At 46.7% G+C, this 25,842-nt stretch overlaps 1 protein-coding gene across 1 annotated transcript in view; it reads left to right on the forward strand.

Moving 5' to 3' along the window:
- Positions 1-16,965, forward strand: part of LOC139244992 (gastrula zinc finger protein XlCGF57.1-like) — a 39,070-nt gene extending 22,105 nt beyond the window's left edge. Inside the window, exons 3-4 of the mRNA XM_070871086.1 lie at positions 10,062-10,965; positions 16,181-16,965. Coding sequence (XP_070727187.1) covers positions 10,062-10,931 — 870 coding nt within the window. The 3' untranslated portion in view covers positions 10,932-10,965; positions 16,181-16,965. The remainder of the gene's footprint in view (positions 1-10,061; positions 10,966-16,180) is intronic.
- The last annotated feature ends 8,877 nt before the right edge of the window (positions 16,966-25,842 follow it).

Raw genomic sequence — 25,842 nt, forward strand, 5'->3', positions numbered from 1 at the left:
GAGTCCCCATGTACAGTCCCAGGGTTAGAGTCCCCAGGTACAGTCCCAGGGTTAGAGTCCCCATGTACAGTCCCAGGGTTAGAGTCCCCATGTACAGTCCCAGGGTTAGAGTCCCCAGGTACAGTCCCAGGGTTAGAGTCCCCATGTACAGTCCCAGGGTTAGAGTCCCCGGGTACAGTCCCTGGGTTAGAGTCCCCATGTACAGTCCCAGGGTTAGAGTCCCCAGGTACAGTCCCAGGGTTAGAGTCCCCATGTACAGTCCCAGGGTTAGAGTCCCCATATACAGTCACAGGGTTATTATCTCATAAGAACATAATAACCTAAGAAATAGGAGCAGGAGTGGATCATTTGGCCCCTGGATCCTGCTCTGCCATTCAATAAGATGATGGCTGATCTGATCATGGACTCAACTCCACTTCCCTGCCCGCTCCCCATCACCCTTTAATCCCTTATCGCTCAAAAACCTGTCTATCTCTGCCTTAAATACATTCAATGACCAAGCGTCCACAGCTCTCGGGCAGAGAATTCCACAGATTTACAACTATCTGAGCGAATAAATTTCTCCTCATCTCAGTTTTAAATGGGTGGCCCCTTATTCTGAGACTATGCACCCTAGTTTTAGTTTACCCTGAGTGGAAATATCCTCTCTGGATCCACCTTGTCCAGTCCCCTCGTTATATGTTTCAATAAGATCACCTCTCATTCTTTTGAACTCCAATGTGTATCGGCCCACCCTAATCAACCTATCCTCATAAGACAATCCCCTCATCGCCAGAATTAACCTCTGAACAGCCTCCAATTCAAGTATATCCTTCCTTAAATACAGAGACCAAACTGCATGCAGTATTCTGGGTGTGGTCTCACCAAAACCCTGTACAATTGTAGCAGGACTTCTCTGCTTTATCCCCCTTGCAATAAAGGCCAATGTTCCATTCGCCTTCCTGATTACTTGCTGTACCTGCACATTAATTTTTTGTGTTTTATGCACAAACATCCTCAGGTCTCTCTGTCCTGTAGCACTTTGCAATTTTTCTCCATTTAAATTATAATTTGCTTTTCTATTATTTCTGCCAAAGTGGATAACCTCACATTTTCCCATATTATACTACATCTGACAAATCTTTGCCCACTCATTTCGCCTGTCTATATCCCTTTGCAGATTTTTCGTGTTCTCGATTTGTTTTCCCCCCCATCTTTGTATCATCGGCAAACTTGGCTCTATTGCACTCGGTGCCTTCTTCCAAGTCATTAATATAGATTGTAAATAGTTGAGGAACGAGCACCGATACCTGAGGCACCCCACTAGTCACCATTTGCCAACCGGAAAAAGACCCATTTATCCTGACTCTCTGTTTTCTGTTAGTTAACCAATCCTCTCTCCATGCTAATATACTGCCCCCAACACTATGAGGTTTATCTTGTGCAGTAATCTCTTATATGGCACCTTATCAAATGCCTTCTGGAAATCCAAATACACCACATCCACTGGTTCCGCCTTATCTATTCTGCTTCTTACATCATCAAAGGACTCCAGCAAATTTGTCAAACATGATTTCCCTTTCATAAAGCGATACTGACTCTGCTGGATTGAATCATGCTTTTCCAAATGTTTCGCGACTGCTTCCTTAATAATGGTCTCCAGCATTTTTTCAATGACAGATGTTAGGCCAACTGGTCTATAGTTTCCTGCTTTTTGTCTGCCTCCTTTTTTAAATAGAGGCATTACATTTTTGGTTTCAAATCTGTTGGGACCAACCCAGAATCCAGGGAATTTTGGTAGATTACAACTAATGTGTCCACCATCTTTGCAGCCACTTCTCTTAAGACCTTACGATGTAAGCCATCAGGGCAAGGTGACTTGCCTGCCTTTAGTCCCATTATTTTACCGAGTTCTACTTCATAATGAATAGTGATTGTATTAAGTTCCTGCCTCATGAAAGCCCCTTGATTATCCACTTCGGTATTACTCTCAGTGACCGAGTGTTTTACTCTAATTAAACTGATCTCAGTTTGTTTCTGTTAGATATTAACTCCTGCACGGTCCCAGCAAACACTCCCACTCCCTCATCCCTCCGATGTTGCTGCAGGATAGCTTTGTGAAGATGGGCTCATGGAGAGAAACACCCTGCACGGAATGATCTCAAATTGAGCATCTCCAAGGGACAAAGCTCCCAGCTTTAATCATTCTCTGTCCTTTCCCCCCAAGCCCAGTTCCTTTGCTCAGATTCTGATAAAAGTAAATTGGGAAAAGTGCACTTTGGCTGAATTATTGCAGAGAGCTGCGCATGCGCGGTTCAGCCCCACCCCCTGTGTCAATTCCCAGTTAGCAGAAGAGCACATGCACCCTCCCCTCCCCCAGCACTGCCTGCAATCACCATTCACTCAGTGAGCGGAAGAAGATGGTTTAAAACAGCCAGGAATTGTGACACAGTAGCCCCGGGGTAAGGCAGCGAGCAGCAGCCTCCTTACAGCAGCACAGCGCATTGGGAGCGTGTCCGCAGATGGGCTCAGAGATCGGCATTGAGTCCGGGGGAAACAGCCTGACAGTGAGGATGTGGGGAGTTTCACAAGGTCATCTATTGCAGGCAACAGGAGAGGAGTGTGGGAGAAGATATTTTAAAGACGGGTTATATTGTTTCGGTGAGCTGAGTTCACCAAAACCGTGTTGCTGGTGATTGAGAGCTACATTGTTGCTCCCTCAGGTACATCATATTCTCTCCTGCATCCATATCTTAGAACTAATAATGTTCTCGTATTATTATTCTCACAGCAAAATGATTCAACCAGCCAGAACAAATGTGATCTTTCCTCCACCCAGAACACAAGGAACAGTGCAGGCAGCTCCTTCTCACACACAGTAAGTAGATTATCACTCACAGAGCACAGACACACAGAACTGTCCTCAATCCTATTGTCACAGACAGCAGAAGCTGTCAGTCCCACAGTGATCCGAAGTGGCAGAGATACATTGTGAATCTTACAGCCACATGGAGCAGTAGAATCAGATGCTGTTTCACCATTGAAACAGATCACACTGACGGTACATTAAACACCCACACTCACTTGCCAGAAACTGGCAGGTAGAGAATAAAAGACAATCATCTATCAGAAAAAATGTCAAACAGATAGTATAAACCACATTAGCATATCAGAAGCTGATGGGTACAGAGCAAAAGCCATATTCATGTTTCAGAATCTGACAGATTCAGTATTTAAACCCCCCGAACATACCAGAAGATGACAGGTGCAGAATAAACCCCACATTCCCGTACCACAGACTGACAGATACAGTATACAACACACACCCACATATATGAAAGTGGCAGTAACAGAATAAAATCCCCACTTGCATACCAGAGAGTGACAGGTAAAGTGTAAATCCCATGAGCACATATCGAAAAACTGAAAGGCAGTCAGTAAAGTTTTTACTTGCATCGCAGAAACTGATTGGGGCAGAATAAAACCCACACACACATATCTGAACAATGACAGGTAGAAGGCAAAATCTTCACACACATATCAGAGAAATACAGGTTAAAAGTTCAATTGATTCTCATGTTCACATACCAGAGACAAGCAGATACAGAGTAAATTCCACACTCACATAGCAGCAACTGACAGGTACAGTCTAAAACATACAATCAAGAAGCAGGAACAAATAGGTACAGTCTAACATAGCAGAAACTGAGAAGCACAGATTAAACCTGAACACACAACAAAACCCGACAGTTACAGAAAAATACACACATTTGCATATGAGAGACTGAGAAATACAGTATAAAACCCACACTCACACATCAGAGGCTGACTTATTACAATCCATATTCCCATAACATAAATTGACATACAGTGACATGCCCAGACTCACAAACCAGTAATTGACAGGTACAAGGTAAAGAGCTCTCTTTCATTCCAGAAACTGACAGGTACAAAGGAAAGCCCACTCGCAATTAAACAGAAACTGGCAGTTATAGAGTAAGGCCCATAATCACATATCAGAACTTGACGGGTACAGAATAAAACCTAGACTCCCATAACAGAAATGGAGATACAGAGAAAGGCCCACACTCACATCGCAGACACAGATAGAAACAGAGTGAAACTCAGACTCATTTACCAGAGACCGACAGATTCAGCATAAACACTCACCTCCATAACACAAATTGACAGTTAGAAAGTAAAACCAATACTATAAGAGATTGGGGGTACACAGTAAAACAATACTAACATACTGGAGAATGACGGGTATGCAGTAGAGCTCACATTCACATCACAGAGATGGACAGATACAGCACAAAATACACACTCACTCACCAAAAATGGAAAGATACATTGAAACATTGAAAATAGGTGCAGGAGCAGGCCATTCGGCCCTTCTAGCCTGCACCACCATTCTATATGATCATGGCTCATCATGCAACTTCAGTACCCCACTCCCGCTTTCTCTCCATACCCCCTGAGCCCCTTAGCCGTAAGGGCCACATCTAACTCCCTCTTGAATAAATCCAACAAACAGTACTCCACAACTTTCTGTGGTAGAGAACTTCACAGGTTTACCACTCTGGGTGAAAAAGTTTCTCCTCATTTCAGTCCGATAAGGCTTACCCCTTATCCTTAGACTGTGACCCCTGATTCTGGACTTCCCCAACATCAGGAACATTCTTCCTGCCTCTAACCTGTCCAGTTCCGTCATAATTTTATATGTTGCTATGAGATCCCCTCTCATTCTTCTAAATTCCAGTGAGTGTAAGCCTAGCCGATCCAGTCTTTCTTCATATGTCAGTACTGCCATCCCGGGAATTAGTCTGGTGAACCTTCGCTGCAGTCCCTCAATAGCAAGCACGTTCTTCCTCAGATTAAGAGACCAAAACTGCACACAATACTCAAGGTGTGGTCTCAGCAAGGCCCTGTACAATTGCAGTAAGACTTCCCTGCTCGTATACTCAAATCGCCTTGCTATGAAGGCCAGCATGCCAGTTGCTTTCTTTACTGCCTGCTGGACCTGCATGTCTACCTTCAGTGACTGATGTACCATGACACCCAGGTCTCTTTGCACCTCCCATTTTACTAATCTGTCACCATTCAGATAATCTGCCTTCCTGTTTTTGCACCCAAAGTGAATAATCTCACATTTATCCACATTATACTGCATCTGCCATGCAATTGCCCATTCACCTAACCTGTCCAAGTCACCCTGCAGCCTTTTAGCATCCGACTCACAGCTCACACTGCCACCCAGCTTAGTATCATCTGCAAATTTGTAGATATTACGTTAAATTCCCTCATCTAAATAATTAATGGATGTTGTAAATTACTGAGATCCCAGCACTGAACCTTCCGGCACCCCACTAGTCAATGCCTGCCATTCTGAAAAGGACACGTTTATTCCCACTCTTTGCTTCCTGTCTGCCAAGCAGTTCTCCCTCCACATCAATACATTATCCCCAATATTATGTACCTTAATTTTGCACACTAATCTCTTGTGTGGGACGTTGTCAAAAGCCTTTTTTAATTCCAAATGCACCACATCCACTGGTTCTCCCTTATCCACTCTACTAGTTACATCCACAAAAAACTCAAGAAGATTTGTCAAGCATGATTTCCCTTTCATAAATCCATGCTGACTTGGACCGATCCTGTCACTGCTTTCCAAATGCTATGCTATTACATCTTTAATAATTGATTCCAGCATTTTCCCCACCACCGATGTCAGGCTAACCGGTCTATAATTCCCTGTTTTCTCTCTCCCTCATTTTTTAAAAAGTGGGTTTACATTAGCTACCCTCCAATCCATAGGTACTGATCCAGAATCTATCGAATGTTGGAAAATGACCACCAATGCATCTACTATTTCTAGGGCCACTTCTTTAACTACTCTGGGACGCAGACTATCAGACCCTGGGGATTTATCGGCCTTCAGTCCCATCAGTTTCCCTACAACCATTTCCTGACTAATAAGGATTTCCCTCAGTTCATCTTTCCCGTTAGACCCTCGGTCCCCTAGTATTTTCGGCAGGTTATTCGTGTCTTCCTTAGTGAAGACAGAACCAAAGCATTTGTTCAATTGGTCTGCCATTTACTTGTTCCCCATTATAAATTCACCTGATTCTGACTGCAAGGGGCCGACATTAGATTTCACTAATCTTTTTCTCTTCACATATCTATAGAAGCTTTTGCAGTCAGTTTTTTATGTTCCCTGCAAGCTTATTCTCATATTCTATTTTCCCCCTCCTTATTACACCCTTAGTCCTCCTCTGCTGAATTCTAAATTGCTCCCAGTCCTCAGGTTTGCTGCTTTTTCAGGCCAATTTATGTGCCACTGCCCCTAATTTCCTTGGTTAGCCACGGTTGAGCCACCTTTCATGTTTTATTTTTACGCCAGACAGGGATGTATAATAGTTTTAATTCATCCATGTGATCTTTAAATGTCTGCCATTGCCTATCCACCATCAACCCTTTAAGTATTATTCGCCTGTTTATCCCAGCCAAATCACGTCTCATACCATCGAAGTTTCCTTCAAGTTCAGGACCCTAGTCTCTGAGTTAACTGTGTCGCTCTCCATCTTAATGAAGAATTCTACCATATTATGGTCACTCTTCCCTATGGGGCCACGCACGACTAATTGCTAATTAATCCTCTCTCGTTATACAAGACCCAGTCTAGGATGGCCGGCTCTCTAGTTGGTTCCTCGACATATTGGTCTAGAAAACCATCCCTTATACACTCCAGGAAATCCTCCTCTACAATATTGCTACCGGTTTGGTTCGCCCAATCAATATGTAGGTAAAAGTCACCTATGGTAACTGCTGTACTCTTATTGCACGCCTCCCTAATTTCCTTTTTGATGCCATCCCCAACCTCCCTACTACTGTTAGTTGGGTTTGTTTACAGACCACCAAACGTTTTCTGCCCTTTGTTGTTTCGCAGCTCGACCCATACAGATTCCACATTATCCCAGCCAATGTCCTTCCTTACCATTGCATTAACCTCCTCTTTTACCATTAACTCTACCCCACCTCCTTTTCTTTCTTCAATATTGAATACCCCTGCATATTATGTTCCCAGCCTTGGTTACCCTGGAGCCATGTCTCTGTAATCCCAATTACATCATATCCATTAACAGCTATATGTGCAGTTAATTTGTCCACCTTATTACCAATGCTCCTCACTTTGAGACTCAGAGCCTTCAGGCTTGTTTTTTTAAAACTCTTTATCCTTTTAGAATTATGTTGTAATGTGGCCCTTTTTGATACAGAATGAAACCCACAGGCAATTACCAGAAATTGACAGGAACAGGATAAAATCCACGCTCTCGTATCAGAAACTAACATACAGAGTAAAATCCTCATCCACATACCAGAGATGGACAGATATGAGTAAAATCCACACTCCCATACGAGACTACATTAGAAAATAAGAACATAAAAAATAGGAGCAAGAGCAGGCCATACGGCCCCTCGAGCCTGCTCCACCATTTAATACGATCATGGCTGATCCAATCATGGACTCGGGTCCACTTTCCTGCCCACTCCCCATAACCCCTTATTCCCTTATCGGTTAAGACAATGTCTATCTCTGTCTTAAATATATTCAATGTCCCAGATTCCACAGCTCTCTGAGGCAGCGAATTCCACAGATTTACAACCCTCAGAGAAGAAATTCCTCCTCATCTCAGTTTTAAATGGAGGGCCCCTTATTCTAAGATTATGGCCCCTATTTCTAGTCTCCCCGATCAGTGAAAACATCCTCTCTGCTACCACCTTGTCAAACCCCCTAATTATCTTATACGTTTCGATAAATCACCTCTCATTCGTTCTTCTGAATTCAATGAGTAGAGGCCCAACCTCCTCAACCTTTTCTCATAAGTCAACCCCCTCATCTCCGGAAACAACTCAGTGGACTTTCTCTCAACTTCCTGCAAAGCAAGTGTATCCTTTCATAAATATGGAAACCAAAACTGCATGCAGTATTCCAGGTGTGGCCTCACCAATACCCTGTGTAACTGTAGCAAGACTTCCCTGCTTTTATACTCCAGCCCCTTTGCAATAAAGGCCAAGATTGCATTGGCCTTCCTGATCACTTGCTGCACCTGCATACTAACCTTCTGTGTTTCATGCACAAGTACCCCCAGGTTCCGCTGTACTGCGGCACTTTGCAATCTCTCTCCATTTAAATAATAACTTGCTCTTTGATTTTTTTCTGCCATAATGCATGACCTCACACTTTCCAACATTATACTCCATCTGCCAAATTTTTGCCCACTCACTTAGCCTGTCTATGTCCTTTTACAGATTATTTGTGTCCTCCTCACACGTTGCTTTTCCTCCCATCTTCATATCGTCAGCAAACTTGGCTACGTTAAAGTCGGTCCCTTCTTCCAAGTCGTTAATATAGATTGTTAATAGCTGGGGTCCCAGCACTGATCCCTGCGGCACCCCACTAGTCACTGATTGCCAACCCAAGAATGAACCATTTACCCCAACTCTCTGTTTTCTGTTAGTTAGCCAATCCTCTATCCATGCTAATATATTACCCCCAGCCCCGTGAACTTTTATCTTGTGCAGTAACCTTTTATGTGGCATATTGTCAAATGTCTTCTGGGAATCCAAATACAAAAGACCCACTTTATCCACCCTGTTCATTACATGCTCAAAGAATTCCAGCAAATTTGTCAAACTTAACTTCCCCTTCATAAATCCATGCTGACTCTGCCTGACCGAATTATGCTTTTCCAAATGTCGTGCTATTGATTCTTTAAAAATGAACTCTTCAACATTTTCCCAACCACAGATGTTAGGCTAACTGGTCTATAGTTTCCTGCTTTTTGTCTGCCTCCTTTTTAACCAAGTGCGGCTCTCAGTCCCCGGGCAACACCGAGTGCGGCTCCCGGGCCCCGGGCAACACTGAGTGTGGCTCTCAGTCCCCGGGCAGCACCGAGTGTGGCTCTCAGTCCCCGGGCAACACCGAGTGTGGCTCTCAGTCCCCGGGCAACACCGAGTGTGGCTCTCAGTCCCCGGGCAACACCGAGTGCGGCTCCCGGGCCCCGGGCAACACCGAATGCGGCTCTCAGTCCCCGGGCAACACCGAGTGCGGCTCTCAGTCCCCGGACAACACCGAGTGTGGCTCTCATTCCCCGGGCAACACCGAGTGCGGCTCTCAGTCCCCGGACAACACCGAGTGTGGCTCTCAGTCCCCGGGCAACACCGAGTGTGGCTCTCAGTCCCCGGACAACACCGAGTGTGGCTCTCAGTCCCCGGGCAACACCGAGCGCGGCTCTCAGTCCCCGGGCAACACCGAGTGCGGCTCCCGGGCCCCGGGCAACACCGAGTGTGGCTCTCATTCCCCGGGCAACACCGAGTGTGGCTCTCAGTCCCCGGACAACACCGAGTGTGGCTCTCAGTCCCGGGGCAACACCGAGTGTGGCTCTCAGTCCCCGGACAACACCGAGTGTGGCTCTCAGTCCCCGGGCAACACCGAGTGAGGCTCTCGGTCCCCGGACAACACCGAGTGCGGCTCTCGGTCCCCGGGCAATGCCAAGCGCGGCTCTCGGGCCCCGAGTCAGAGCCACCGGGCCCGGCCCCAGCAACCCCCGGGGGCAGCACCTCCCCCACACCAGGCAAACAACAGCTTACATTTATACAGCAGGCCCAGCAATTCTCAGCCGCTCTGTATCAGGGTGGGCGCTGGATGTGGAAGTCACTCACTGGCCTGCTGTGTGGGTCTGTTTGTTACATCAGTTTGAGCTGGATGGAGATGGGGGTAGAAGCTGCTGGGTATCACCCCCAGTAATTCTGGGCCCAGTGGGAACAACAATTTCCCATGTGGGCCTGTCGAGGGAGGTGGGTTCCATTCCCTGAATGACAACAGTGACCCAGATGTGTTTTTACGACAATCCAGCAGCTTTCATGGTCACTTTTTTCTTGTGCCGGCCCCACAAATGACCAGACTCATTAAGCTCAATTTCACAACCTGCCTTTGTGTTTTTGTGGGTTCTCTCTCACACTCCCTTTTTCCTGTTTAAAATTCACTTTACAGGGTGTTAAAAGGGAAGGATTTGTAGACTGGAAGCTCAAACCAAACATCACCTCAAGATCTGACGGTCACTCAATACATCGGGACTGGAATATCATCAGCTTTTGACCATGGAAGCAGAAGGCACCGTTCACAGTGGGGAGAAACGGTACACGTGCTCTGTGTGTGTGGACAAGGCTTCAGCCAATCGTCCAAACTGGAGAGACACAAGCGCAGTCACACTGGGGAGAAACCGTGTAAATATGTGGATTATGGGAAACGATTCAACTACCCATCCCAGCTGGAAACACATCGACGAGTTCACACTGGGGAGAGGCCGTTCACCTGCTCCGACTGTGGGAAGGGATTCATTCAGTCATCCGACCTGCTGATACACCATCGAGTTCACACTGGGGAGAGACCGTTCACCTGCTCCGAGTGTGGGAAGGGATTCATTCAGTTATCCCACCTACTGATACACCAGGAAGTTCACACTGGGGAGAGGCCGTTCACCTGCTCCGACTGTGGGAAGGGATTCACTGCATCATCCAGCCTGCTGATACACCAGCGAGTTCACACTGGGGAGAGGCCATTCACCTGCTCCAAGTGTGGGAAGAGATTCGCTGTATCATCCAGCCTGCTGATACACCAGGGAGTTCACACTGGGGAGAGGCCATTCACCTGCTCCGAGTGTGGGAAGAGATTCACTGCATCATCCCACCTGCTGAAACACCAGCGAGTTCACACTGGGGAGAGACCTTTTAAATGTTCTGAGTGTGGGAAGGGATTTACTCGGTCATCCCACCTGCTGACACACCAGCGAGTTCACACTGGGGAGAGGCCGTTCACCTGCTCTGAGTGTGGGAAGGGATTCTCTCTGTCAGGCAACCTGCTGAGACACCAGCGAGTTCACAAGTGACTGCAGGGGTTGGATTCTGTTGTTATTGCTGCTGGTAATCACATCCTGGACTAAATTGTGTTAATTCTGATAGTTGGGGTTTATAAATCCTGTAACGCTGATGTTAATAACTCCTGTAACTGGATTGGAGTTTAATATTTGGGATATAGACACACAAATTAGTGTTGCTTTCAACACATTGCTGTGGATTTTTGTCTTTACCACCTGAGTGTTTCGCATCACTTGATTGGAGCTGAGAAAGGACATTCCGTGGGGAGGATTTTACAGGGGGAACAGAACTTCAGCCTGGACACAGTCCTTCAGGGCCACACAGAGATCACCTCATTCTTTTGAACTCCAATGTGTCTAGGTCCAACCTAATCAATCTATCGTCATAAGTCAACCCCCTCATCTCTGGAATCAACTCTGGAATCTGCAGCAGACATGAGCAAGGACTTGAGGCTTATTAAATGACACATATTTCATTACAGACAAGGTTAGACTGGGAGAAATGTTCAATTAGAACATGAGAACATAATAAATAGGCCATTTGACCCCTCGGGCCTGCTCCGCCATTCAATAAGATCATGGCTGATCTGATCATGGACTCAGTTCCACTTCCCTGCCCGCTCCCCATAATCCTGTACTCCCTTAATCGCTCAAACATCTGTCTATGTTTCCGCCTGAAATATATTCAAAGACCCAGCCTCCACAGCTCTCCTGGGCAGAGTATTCCACAGATTTACAACCCTCAGAGAAGAAATTCCTCATCTCAGTTTTAATTGGGTGGTCCCTTATTCTAAGACTATGTCTCCTTCTTTTAGTTTCCCCTATGAGTGGAAATATCCTCTCAGCATCCACCTTGTCGAACCCCCTTATTATCTTATGTTTCGATAAAATCATCTCTCATTCTTCTGCACTCCAATGTGTTTAGGCCCAATCTACTCAACCTATTTTCATAAGTCAATCCCCTCATCTCCAGAATCAACCGAGTGAACCATCTCCGAACAGCCTCCAATGCAGATATATCCTTTTGTAAATATGGAGACCAAAATACAAAGTCTATTACAGGCAAAATGCTAATCAAACCAGCAACACACTGGCACCTTAACAGTGTGTCATTGGCCTATAGGCTTTTCTTTAATAGATTTGCTGAGTGGATATGAACTTAAACCAGGTTTGCAGGCGTGATGCTCTATTCACATATTGAATGTAGAAGAGATGCTGTAGGGTACATGCTAAGTCCAGTAGCTGAAAGTGATTAACAGACTGGGTTTTGTGTTTAGTGATTCCAGGCGTGTTACCAATACCAGCAATATCGAAACAAAATCAAAACCATGGAATAACGGGGACAGTGGCAGCATGGATATGAAAGTGGCTAAGTGACACAAACAGAGTCGTGGTGAATGGTTGTTTTTCAGACTGGAGGAAGTGGTGTTCCCCAGGGGTCGGTATTGGGTCCACTGCTTTTTTTGATCTATATTAATGACCTATGTACAGGGCACAATTTCCAAATCTACAGCTCACACAAAACTTGGAAGTACAGTGAACCGTGAGGAGGTAGTGATAGACTTCGAACCCCCTTATTATCTTATGTTTCGATAAAATCACCTCTCATTCTTCTGCACTCCAATGTGTTTAGGCCCACTAGCTTCCACTCTAAAAATGAGTCCTTTGGTGGCTGAACAGCCCACCCATTACACCAGCGTGTCTATGTGGCAGATGAAATTTAACGTAGAAATGTTCAAAAGTGATACATCTTTGTCGGAAGAAAGAGGAGAGGAAATATAAGCTAAAGGGTACAATTGTAAAGGGGTGCGTGAACAGAGAGACCCAGGAGTATGTGTGCACCAATCACTGAGGGTGGCAGTGCTGGTTGAGAAAGTGGTTACAAAGACTTACGGGATCCTATTTTTCATGAATAGAGGTATAGAGTACAGAAGTGTGGATATTATGTTGAACCTGCATAAAACACTGGTTCGGCCTCAACTGGAGTATTGTGTGCAGTTCTGGGTCGTCATCATCATCATAGGCAGTCCCTCGAATCGAGGAAGACATGCTTCCACTCTAAAAATGAGTCCTTTGGTGGCTGAACAGTCCAATACGAGAGCCACAGTCCCTGTCACAGGTGGGATAGATAGTCGTTGAGGGAAGGGCTGGGTGGGACAGGTTTGCCGCACGCTCTTTTTGATGCCACGGTTGATTTCTGCATGCTCTCGGCGATGAGACTCGAGGTGCTCAGCGCCCTCCCAGATGCTCTTCCTCCACTTAGGGCGGTCTTTAGCCAGGGACTCCCAGGTGTATCAGGGAGGCTTTGATGGTGTCCTTGTAACATTTCATCAGCCACACCTTTGGCTCGTTTGCTGTGAAGGAGTTCTGAGTAGAGTGCTTGCTTTGGGAGTCTCGTGTCTGGCATTCGAACAATGTGGCCTGCCCAGCGGAGCTGATCAAATGTGGTCAGTGCTTCAATGCTGCAGATGTTGGCCTGGTCGATGACGCTAACGTTTGTGTGTCTGTCCTCCCAGGTAATTTGTATGATCTTGCGGAGACATCGTTATTGGTATTTCTCCAGCAACTTGAGGTGTCTACTGTACATAGTCCATGTCTCTCAGCCATACAGGAGGGTGGGTATTACAACAGCCCTGCAGACCATGTGCTTGGTTGTAGATTTGAGGACGTGGTCTTCAAAGACACTTTTCCTCAAGCGGCCGAAGGCTGCACTGGAGGCGGTGTTGAATCTTGTCGTCAATGTCTGCTGTTGCTGACAAGAGGTTCCTGAGGTATGGGAAATGGTTCACACTGTCCAGGGCCGTGCCATGGATTTTGATGACTACGGGGGGTGGGTGAAGTGGGGAGTGCTATGTGGCGGGGACAGGCTGGTGGAGGACCTTTCTGTTATGGATGTTTAGTGTAAAGCCTATGCTTTCGTAACGTCAGTAAATACGTCGACTATGATTTGAAGTTCAGCCTCTATATGTGCGCAGACACAGGTATTATCCGCGTACGGTAGCTCAACGACAGAGATTGAGGTGGTCTTGGACCTGGCCTGGAGACGACGAAGGTTGAACAGGTTCCCACTGGTTCTGCAGTATAGTTCCACTCCAGCGGGGAGCTTGTTGACTGAACTGGAGCAATTCTGGCTACCACATTTTAGTAAGCATGCGAAGGCCTTTTAAGAGCGTGCAGAAAAGATTTACGAGAATGAATCCAGGGATGAGGGACTTCAATTACGTGGATAGTCTGGAGAAGTTGAGGTTGTTCTCAGAACAGAGAAGATTGAGAGGAGATTTGACAGAGGTGTTCAAAATCATTAGAGGTCTGGTCAGAGTAGCTGGAGTGGGATTAGCAGAAGCTCTTGCAGATAGCCAACATAGGCTCGACGGGCAAATGGCCTCCTTCCATTTTGTAACCAGTCTCTGATTCTATGAAGAAGAAAAATGTGTTGCCCAGGATGCTCCATCTCCCGGGCACTGGGACCCAGTTGGGAACAGAGACTCTGAAGCCCCGCCCACTCTCTGATCCTGAACGAAGATGGCCACGCATGCGCCCTGATCCCGCCCTGTGCAAGATGGCGGCCAGTGACCCCGCTCACCCGGGGCCTGTCACCACGGGGCCTGTGGGCTCTAATTCGGGGCCTGAGATTTATTCTGTATCTAAGCCGTGCTGTACCTGCTCTGGTAGTGTTAAATAGGACAGTGTAGATGAAGCATTTTAATACATACGTAAAATGACGGACAGGTAAAGACCATCTGGTCCATCAAGCCTGTCCCACACAATTGCGATATATCACAGCGTATACACTCCACTCCACCCGAATCCATGTGATCTCCTGGGAGAGGCAAAAATACAGATTTAAAATAAACCTAGGACAATTTGGGAAAATAAAATCTGGGAAATTCCTCTCCAACCCAAGTGATGGAAACTAGTCCAGGAGATCACTCTGGCCATTAAACTCCCTGCAGTACCTACCTTCTGTAAGTGTTAATCTCCGCCGCAGCCAGAAACAAATCCAGCTTTTACTTGAAGGAATTCAATGAGTCTGTATCCACCACATGAGAGGGCAGCTTGTTCCAGAGGTCTACTGTTCTCTGGGAAAAGAACCACCTCCTGATGTCTAACCTAGATCTAGCCTTGTACAACTGAAATTTGTGTCCCCTGGTCCTGCCTAACCTATTTAAGTGAAATAAACAGTCAGCTGGAACACTCTCTTTCACTTTCATTATCTTATAAACCGCAATCATATCGCCCTAAGTCTACGCTGCTCTAAGGTAAAGAGTCCCAACTCTTTTAACCCATCTTGATAACTAAGATCCTTTAGATTGGAATTAGTCGAGTGACCCTTTCCAGAACCTCAATATCACCCACCATGTGAGGAGACCAAAACTGGACACAGTATTCCAAGTGTGGCCTGACTAAGGTCTTGTACTCGGACAAAACAGTACTCCTCGTCTTATACTGAATTGTCCTATGGATACACCCCAGCACCCTATTTGCTCTAACTGTCGCTGCACTGCATTGCTCGTGTACCTTTAAGGGTGTATTCACTAGAATGTCTAAATCTCTTTCTATCTCCACCATCTTTAATGCCTTTCCCTGGAGGGTGTATGAATGTTGAGCATTTGCCCTGCCCACATGCATAACACTGAACTTATCTAAGTTATACATCATTTTCCAGTTGTTAGTGTTAGTTTTTATCAGAAGAATCACTCAACACTCAGAGTCGGTTCCAACGCCAGTGCGGCCTTTAATTACGCCAGCGGGGAGGAAATCACAAGACTGAGTCCAGGCTTCTCTCCGCTGAACAAAGGGTTTCATGGATCTTTATAGGTTTTACAACAGTTTACTACAGTTACATACAACAGTTTACTACAGTTACATTAGACCAATAGCGTTAGTCTCTAAACGTAAAGTGGCTCATGTGTTGCCAAGAGATGTGTTGCGAAGGGGTGTGTTGCTAGGGATGACTCATGTGTCTTGTAACATGGCCTGGGCTTCTCTTATCTTACTGTCCTTGGATGCTGGAATTGGGTAGCCTCCTTATCCCCATCCAGCTACAGAGCCGTATTGTTACTAGAACATTTGGTCCTGAGGTATGCTGATTAGAGACACCTGCAGAGCTTGCATGCTGGTCCTGTGTGTGGGAAACAACAAGTATCAGTCTCCAGGAATGCAGTCTATTTCAGCTAACAGAAATCCCTTGAGGCTTCACTGGTTACCATTTTATGGTACAAGTTACATGTTACATATTTAATTCTAACCTTATCCTACAGGTGCTGTTGCCCGAGGGTGCCTAATACCTACAACACAGTCATGAGGCCAGTGTCCCAACACTTCAACATCTGCCTGAATCAGACGAGCCACTTCTACAGTTCGAGCACTCGCACAGATCTTGGTATCATTTCAAAATTGTGCCCCAACCCCAAAATCCAGATCATTAATAAAAATAGGGAAAAGCAATGGTCCCAACACTGATCCCTGCAGGACACCACTGGTGACTGGTCTCCAAACAGATCCAAATCCATCAAAAACTGCTCTTTACCTACATCCTGCCGGCCAGTTCTGTATCCACTTCAATATATTTCACAAATACCAGAGACTCCGATCTTAGAGAAGCCTCTTGTGCGATACCTTATCAAAAGGTTTTTGGAAATCTAAGCAGACAATGTCTACTGGGCTTCCCTCATCCACCAACATTGTAACTTCTTCAAAAAATACAATTAGAGTTGTGAGACATGAACTCTTTATGAAGCCATGTTGGCTTTCCCTAATATGTCCCTCCCTATCCAAGTATTCATATATTGCATCCTTTATGATTCTTTCAAGCATCTTACCTATTACTGATATTAAACTGATGGGCCTATAGTTACCCAGGTCTGCCTTGTCACATTGTTTTAAAAATGGGGACTACTTTAGCCTCCTTCCTATCTGTAAGGCCCATTCCAGAGTGCAGTGAGCTATTAAACATACAGGCCAGGGGCTCACACAGCACATGTCCCATCTCCCGGAGGGGCTCACACAGCACATATCCCATCTCCCGGAGGACCCTCACACAGCACATGTCCCATCTCCCGGAGGACCCTCACACAGCACATGTCCCATCTCCCGGAGGGGCTCACACAGCACATGTCCCATCTCCCGGAGGATCCTCACACAGCACATGTTCCATCTCCCGGAGGGGCTCACACAGCACATGTCCCATCTCCCAGAGGACCCTCACACATCACATGTCCCATCTCCCGGAGGGGCTCACACAGCACATGTCCCATCTCCCGGAGGGGCTCACACAGCACATGTCCCATCTCCCGGAGGACCCTCACAGAGCACATGTCCCACCTCCCGGAGGACCCTCACACAGCACATGTCCCATCTCCCGGAGGGGCTCACACAGCACATGTCCCATCTCCCGGAGGACCCTCACACAGCACATGTCCCATTTCCCGGAGGACCCTCACACAGCACATGTCCATCTCCCGGAGGACCCTCACACAGCACATGTTCCATCTCCCGGAAGACCCTCACACAACACATGTCCCATCTCCCGGAGGACCCTCACACAACACATGTCCATCTCCCGGAGGGGCTCACACAGCACATGTCAAATCTCCTGGAGGGGCTCACACAGCACATGTCCCATCTCCCGGAGGGGCTCACACAGCACATGTCCCATCTCCTGGAGGGGCTCACACAGCACATGTCCATCTCCCGGAGAACCCTCACACAGCACATGTCCCATCTCCCGGATGACCCTCACTCAGCACATGTCCTATCTCCCTAAGGACCCTCAGACAGCACATGTCCCATCTCCCGGAGGACCCTCACACAGCACATGTCCCATCTCCCGGAGGGGCTTACACAGCACATGTCCCATCTCCCGGAGGGGCTCACACAGCACATATCCCATCTTCCGGAGGACCCTCACACAGCACATGTCCCATCTCCCGGAGGATCCTCACACAGCACATGTCCCATCTCCCGGAGGGTTTCACAGAGCACATGTCCCATCTCCCGGAGGGGCTCACACAGCACATGTCCCATCTCCCGGAGGACCCTCACACAGCACATGACCCATCTCCCGGAGGGGCTCACACAGCACATGTCTCATCTCCCGGAGAACCCTCACACAGCACACGTCCCATCTCCCGGAGGATCCTCACACAGCACATGTCCCATCTCCCGGAGGACCCTCACACAGCACACGTCACATCTCCCGGAGGACCCTCACACAGCACATGTCCCATCTCCCGGTGGACCCTCACACAGCACATGTCCCATCTCCCGGAGGGGCTCACACAGCACATGTCCCATTTCCCGGAGGATCCTCACACAGCACATGTCCCATCTCCCGGAGGACCCTCACACAACACAAGTCCCATCTCCCGGAGGACCCTCACACAGCACATGTCCCATCTCCCGGAGGATCCTCACACAGCACATGTCCTATCTCCCGGAGGACCCTCACACAGCACATGTCCCATCTCCCGGAGGGGCTCACACAGCACATGTCCTATCTCCCGGAGGATCCTCACACAGCACATGTCCTATCTCCCGGAGGACCCTCACACAGCACATGTCCCATCTCCCGGATGATCCTCATACAGCACATGTCCCATCTCCTGGAGGACCCTCACACAGCACATGTCCCATCTCCCGGAGGATCCTCACACAGCACATGTCCCATCTCCCGGAGGACCCTCACACAGCACATGTCCCATCTCCCGGAGGGGCTCACACAGCACATGTCCTATCTCCCGGAGGATCCTCACACAGCACATGTCCTATCTCCCGGAGGACCCTCACACAGCACATGTCCCATCTCCCGGATGATCCTCATACAGCACATGTCCCATCTCCTGGAGGACCCTCACACAGCACATGTCCCATCTCCCGGAGGATCCTCACACAGCACATGTCCCATCTCCCGGGGGACCCTCACACAACACAAGTCCCATCTCCCGGAGGAGCTCACACAGCACATGTCCCATCTCCCGGAGGACCCTCACACAGCACATGTCCCATCTCCCGGAGGACCCTCGCACAACACATTTCCCATCTCTCGGAGGGGCTCACACAGCACATGTCCCATCTCCCGGAGAACCCTCACACAGCACATGTCCCATGTCCCGGAGGACCTTCGGCTGGCTACTCTATATATTTTTAAGTTCTTACTTTTTTTCTAAAGCAATATTCTTATCTATGTTAATGTTACTGAGGAAAACTAGTGCTATTAAATTCTAATATTTTTGCATGATCTTCAAGGGTGAAGACTCATCAAAGTGCTGGTTAATATTTCCGCCATACTCAGTGAGTCCTTTGTAACCGGTCCTTGAACACCCTTCAGTGGCCCAACACAGTCTTTGATAGTTCTCTGACTCTTTACATAAATAAAAAAGGCTCTTCCCATGACTGCCACAGTTGCCTACAATTCTTTTTTCCAAATAACCTTTTTGCTGATCGAATAGCCGCTTCCGTTTTCTTTGTATTCAACGCTATTTATTTGTGTGTTAAATTTCTTTAATTTATAGAGACATTTCTGTTTACATGTTATTTGTCTTTGCACAGAGCCAGTCAGCCACCTTGGCTTTTTCTTACCACATTTCCATCTTTAGATTGTGGCTACGTTAGTTTTCCACATTTTAATTCTGAAATACGTTCCATTTGTATTCAACATCGGTCACATCACCACCGAGTCGGGTTGGCCAATTTACCTGTTGCAAGTCCTCTGCCATTTTGGAGAAGTTTGCCCTTCTGAAATGCGGTGCGAGTTGCAGGTTCTCAGTCACTTTGGTTCTCCTGGCCAATTGGGACCCTACAATGTGATTACTGTTGCCCAGATGTTCCCCCACACGGAGACCTGATAGGAGGTCAGGCTCACTACGAAACACCACATCCAATATATAATTTTCCCAAGTTACTTCATTAACATGTTGAGTCAGGAAACATTCCTGTATATTTTCAATAAATAAGAACAGAAGAAATAGGAGCAGGAGTAGGCCATAAGGCCTCTTGAACCTGCTCCTCCGTTCAATAAGATCATGGCTGATCCGATCATGGACTCAGCTCCACTTCCCTGCCCGCTCCCCATAACCCCTTAACCCCTTATCGTTTAAATAAATTTAAGACAGAAATAGACAGTTTCTTAATGTCCTAACTTCCACAGCTCTCTGAGGCAACGAATTCCACAGATTCACAACCGTTTGAGAGCAGAAATTTCTCGTCATCTCAGTTCTAAATGGGCGGCCCCTTATTCTAACATCAAGCCATCTAGTTATAGTCTCCCCCATCAGTGGAAACATCTTCTCTGCATCCACCTTGTCCAGTCCTGTCATAATCTTATATGTTTCTAGAAGATCAAATCTCATTCATAGAACCATAGAAAATCGGTGCAGGAGTAGGCCATTCGGCCCTTCGAGCCTGCACCACCCTTCAATCAGATCATGGCTGATCACTCCCTCAGTACCCCTTTCCTGCTTTCTCTCCATACCCCTTGATCCCTTTAGCCGTAAGGGCCATATCTAACTCCCTCTTGAATATATCCAATGAACTGGCATCAATAACTGTCTGTGGCAGGGAATTCCACAGGTTAACAACTCACTGAGTGAAGAAGTTTCTCCTCATCTCAGTCCTAAATGGCCTACCCCTTATCCTAAGACTTTGTCCCCTGGTTCTGGACTTCCCCAACATAGTGAACATTCTATCCTGTCCTGTCAGAATCTTTTATGTTTCTATGAGATCCCCTCTCATCCTTCTAAATTCCAATTTATAAAGGCCCAGGTTATCCAGTCTCTCCTCATATGTCAGTCCTGCCATCCCGGCAATCAGTCTGGTGAATCTTCGTTGCACTCCCACAATAGCAAGCACACCCTTCCTCAGATTAGGAGACCAAAGCTGAACACAATATTCCAGGTGAGACCTCACCAAGAGCCTGTATAACTGCAGTAAGACCTCCCTGCTCCTATACTCAAATCCCCTAGCTATGAAGGCCAACATACCATTTGCCTCCTTCACCGCCTGCTGAACCTGCATGCCAACTTTCAATGACTGATGAAACATGACACCCAGGTCTCGTTGCACCTCCCCTTTTGCTAATCTGCCACCATTCAAATAATATTCTGTCTTCGCGTTTTTGCCCCCAAAGTGGATAACCTCACATTTATCCACATTATAATGCATCTGCCATGCATTTGCCCACTCACCTAACCTGTTCAAGTCAACCTGCAGTCTTTTAGCGTCCCCCTCACCGCTCACACTGCCACCCACTTTAGTGTCATCTGCAAACTTGGAGATATTACACTCAATTCCTTCATCCAAATCATTGATGTATGTTGTAAAGAGCTGGGGTCCCAGCACGGAGCCCTGCGGCACTCCACAGGTCACTGCCTTCCATTTAGAAAAGGACCCATTTATCCCAACTCTCTGCTTCCTGTCTGCCAACCAGTTCTCTATCCACGTCAGTATATTACCCCCAATACTATGTGCTTTGATTTTGCACAGCAATCTCTTGTGTGGGACCTTGTCAAAAGCCTTTTGAAAGTCCAAATACATGACTTCCACTGATTCTCCCTTGTCCACTCTACTAGTTACATCCTCAACAAATTGCAGAAGATTTGTCAAGCATGATTTCCCCTTCATAAATCCATGGTGACTTGGACTGATCCTGTCACTGCGTTCCACATGCGCTGCTATTTCATCTTTAATAATTGATTCCAGCAATTTCCCCACTACTGATGTCAGGCTAACCAGTCTAGAATTACCCACTTTCCCTCTCCCTCCCTTTTTAAAAAGTGATGTTACATTAGCTACCCTCCAGTCTATAGGAACTGATCCAGAGTTGATAGACTGTTGGAAAATGATCACCAATGAATCTACTATTTCTAGGGCCACTTCCTTACACTCTGGGTTGCAGACTATCAGGCCCCGGGGATTTATCGGACTTCAATCCCATCAATTTCCCTAACACAATGTCCAACCTAATATGGATATCCTTCAGTTCCTCCTTCTCACTCGGCACTCTGTCCCCTAGTACTTCCAGAAGGTTATTTGTGTCTTCCTTCGTGAAGACAGAACCGAAGTATTTGTTCAATTGGTTTGCCATTTCTTTGTTCCTCATTATAAATTCACCTGAGTCCGACTGCAAGGGACCTACGTGTGTCTTCACTAATCTTTTTCTCTTCACATATCTATATAAGCTTTTGCAGTCAGTTTTTATGTTCCCGGCAAGATTATTCTCATACTCAATTTCCCCCCTCTTAATAATACCCTTTGTCCTCCTCTGCTGAATTCAAAATTTCTCCCAGTCCTCAGGTTTGCTGCTTTTTCTGGCCAATTTATAAGCCGCTTTCTTAGATTTAACACTATCCTTAATTTCCTTTGTTAGCCACGGTTGAGCCACCTTCCCAGTTTTATTTTTACTCCAGACAGGGATGTACAATTGCTGAAGTTCATCCAGTGATCTTCAAATGTTTGCCATTGCCGATCCACCGTCAAACCTTTAAGTAACATTTGCCAGTGTATTTGAGCCAATTCACGCATCAAACCATCGAAGTTACCTTTCCTTAAGTTCAGGACCTTAGTTTCTGAATAAGTGTGTCACTCTCCATCATAATAAAGAATTCTACCATGTTATGGTCACTCTTCCCCAAGGGGCCTCGCCCAACAAGATTGCTAATTAGTCCCTTCTCATTACAAATCACCCAGTCGAGGATGGTCAGCTCCCGAGTTGGTTCCTCGACATATTGGTCTAGAAAACTATCCCGAATACACTCCAGGAAATCCTCCTCCACCGCATTACTACCAGTTTGGTTAGCCCAATCTATATGTAGATTACAGTCGCCCATGATAACTGCTGTACCTTTATTGCATGCATCCCTAATTTCTTGTTTGATGCTGTCCCCAACCTCACTACTATGGTTTGGTGGTCTGTACACAACTCCCTGTACCATTTTCTGACTTTTGGTATTCCGTAGCCCCACCCATACCGATTCCACATCATTGAAGCAAATGTCCTTTCTTACGATTGCATTAATTTCCTCTTTACCTAACAATGCCACCCTGCCTCCTTTTCCTTTCTGTCTACCCTTCCTAAATGTTGAATGCCCCTGGATGTTGAGTTCCAAGCCTTGGTCACCCTGGAGCCATGTCTCCGTGATGCCAATTACATCATACCAGTTAGTTGCTATCTGCATAGTTAATTCGTCCCCCTTATTCCGAATACTCCTCGCATTGAGGCACAGAGCCTTCAGGCTTGTCTTTCTTACACACTTTGCCCCTTAGAATTTTGCTGTATTGTGGCCCTTTTTTCCTTAGGTTTCTCTGCCCTCCACTTTTACTTTTCTTCTTTCTATCTATTTTTTGCATCTGCCCCCATTCTACTTCTCTCTGTCTCCCTGCATAGGTTCCCATCCCCCTGCCATAGTAGTTTACCTCCACCCCAACAGCACGAGCAAACACTTCCCCTATGACATTGGTTTCAGCCCTGCCCAGGTAAAAACCGTCCAGTTTGCACTGGTCCCACCTCCTCCAGAACCGGTTCCAATGAACCAGGAATTTGAATCCCTCCCTTTTGTACCACTCCTCAAGCCACGTATTCATCTGAGCTATCTTGAGAATCCTACTCTGACTAGCACATGGCACTGGTAGCAATCCTGAGATTACTACTTTTGAGGGAGCATTATTCTGTATTTAATCCATGTTGTACCTGCCCTGGGAGTGTTTGATGGGACAGTGTAGAGGGAGCTTTATTCTGTATCTAACCCGTGCTGTACCTGCCTGGGAGTGTTTGATGGGACAGTGTAGAGGGAGCATTATTCTGTATCTAACACGTGCTGTATCTGCCCTGGGAATGTTTGATGGGACAGTGTAGAGGGAGCTTTATTCTGTATCTAACCCATGTTGTATCTGTACTGGGAGTATTTGATGGGTTAGTGTAGAGGGAGCCTTACTATGTTTGTAAACCATGTGGTAAGTGTCCTGAGATTGTTTAATGGGACATTGTAGAGGGAGCTTCACTCAGCATGTAACCTCTGCTGTATGTGTTTGGGAATGTTTGATGGGACAGTGTAGAGGGAGCTTTACTCTGTATCTAACCCTTGCTGTACCTGTCCTGGGAATTGGACAGTGCAGAGGGAGCTTTACTCTGTATCCAACCCATGCTGTGTTGCCCCTGTGAGTGTTTAGTGGGAGAGTGCAGAAGGAGCTTTCCTCTTAGTCCAACGCGTGACTTACATGCCTGAGTGTTTGATGGGGCAGTATAGAGGGAGCTTTACTCTGTATCTAACCCAGGCTGCAACTCCCCTGGAGTTGATTGGTTTGACAGCATTGAGTGAGCTTTACCCTATATCTAACCCGTTCTGTACCTGCCTGGGAGTGTTTGATGGGACATTGTAGAGGGAGCTTTACTCTGTATCTAACCCTTGCTGTACCTGCTTTGGGAGTGTTTGATGGGACAGTGAGAGGGAGCTTTACTCTGTATCTAACCCGTGCTGTACTTGCTCTGGGAGTGTTTCATGGGACAGTGTAGAGGGAGTTTTACTCCATATATAACCCGTGCAGTAGCTGCTCTGGGAGTGTTTGATGAGACAGTGTAGAGGGAGTTTTACTCCATATATAACCCGTGCTGTACCTTCTCTGGGAGTGGTGAAGTGAACCGAGCTGTGTCCATTCTCATTCTTGTTGAAGATGTTGGATCTTTCCCCTGTTTGGACCTTCAGCCATGGCGGTGACAGGCATTCCCAGGTTCTGATGCTCTATAATAAATATATTAATAGGAGGGTTAGAGGGAAATATTAAAATGGGAAGGAGGACATTGCCATGATACCCAGTCCCTCCTCCCCCACCGGTACAACAGCGGTTAGCTCTGGGATCGAGCATTTCCCAGTGTTACAATCAACTCTTCACATCAGGTGTGACACAGAAAGCTGCCCAGTAAAACCAGTGAGTCCCACTGATCTCCACAACCCAGTTCCAGACGGGCTCCCGTCGGCCGAGAGTCCGCACTGGGAGCACCCATTGGTGAGATTTACTCACAATGCAGGCACAAACCATTATACCCAAGGTAGGGAATATTCAGCAGGGAAATGTGGAGCGGGTGATAATTGATGAATTAAATGCTCCTACATTCAGTTTTACTTGGTCTGGCATAAGAACATAAAAAATAGGAGGAGTAGGCCATCTGGACCCTCAAGCCTGCTCCGCCATTTAATGGCGGTATTGTATTATTTTTATTCACAGATGTGTGTTTAATATTTTTGAGTTGGGATATTAAATTATGCCATTTTATGACTATTATATCTATCCACGTACACAACATATAGCTGGGTGTAATTCCTCTGATCTCGATGGGCAGTGATATTGTCCGTGTGTTCAGGGAGATGTGAACTGGTTGCTGCTTCTATTTTATATTGACCATATCTCATGGTGTCAGCACCTGACTAATGAACTCCACTGGGCGGGCCACATTGTTCACATGCCTGACACAAGACTCCCAAAGCAAGTGCTCTACTCGGAACTCCTTCACGGCAAACGAGCCCAAGGTGGACGGAGGAAACGTTTCAAGGACACCCTCAAAGCGTCCTTGATGAAATGCAACATTACCATCGACACCTGGGAGTCCCTGGCCAAAGACCACCCTAAGTGGAGGAAGTGCATCCGGGAGGTCGTTGAGCACCTCGAGTCTCGTTGCTAAGAGCATGCAGAAATCAAGCTCAGGTAGCAGAAGGAGCGTGTGGCAAACCAGCGCCACCCACCCTTTCCCTCAACCACTGTCTGTCCCACCTGTGACAGAGATTGTGGTTCTCGTATTGGACTCACTTTTAGAGTGAAGCAAGTTTTCCTCGATTCTGACGGACTACCTGCGATGATGAAGAATGAGCACTTTAGGGGGTGAGGACATTTCCCACTGTCCCACTGATAACATAATGTAGAATGAATTGTGTAC

The sequence above is a fragment of the Pristiophorus japonicus genome, unplaced genomic scaffold (genome assembly GCF_044704955.1).
Source record: "Pristiophorus japonicus isolate sPriJap1 unplaced genomic scaffold, sPriJap1.hap1 HAP1_SCAFFOLD_210, whole genome shotgun sequence".
NCBI classification, from domain to species: domain Eukaryota; kingdom Metazoa; phylum Chordata; class Chondrichthyes; family Pristiophoridae; genus Pristiophorus; species Pristiophorus japonicus.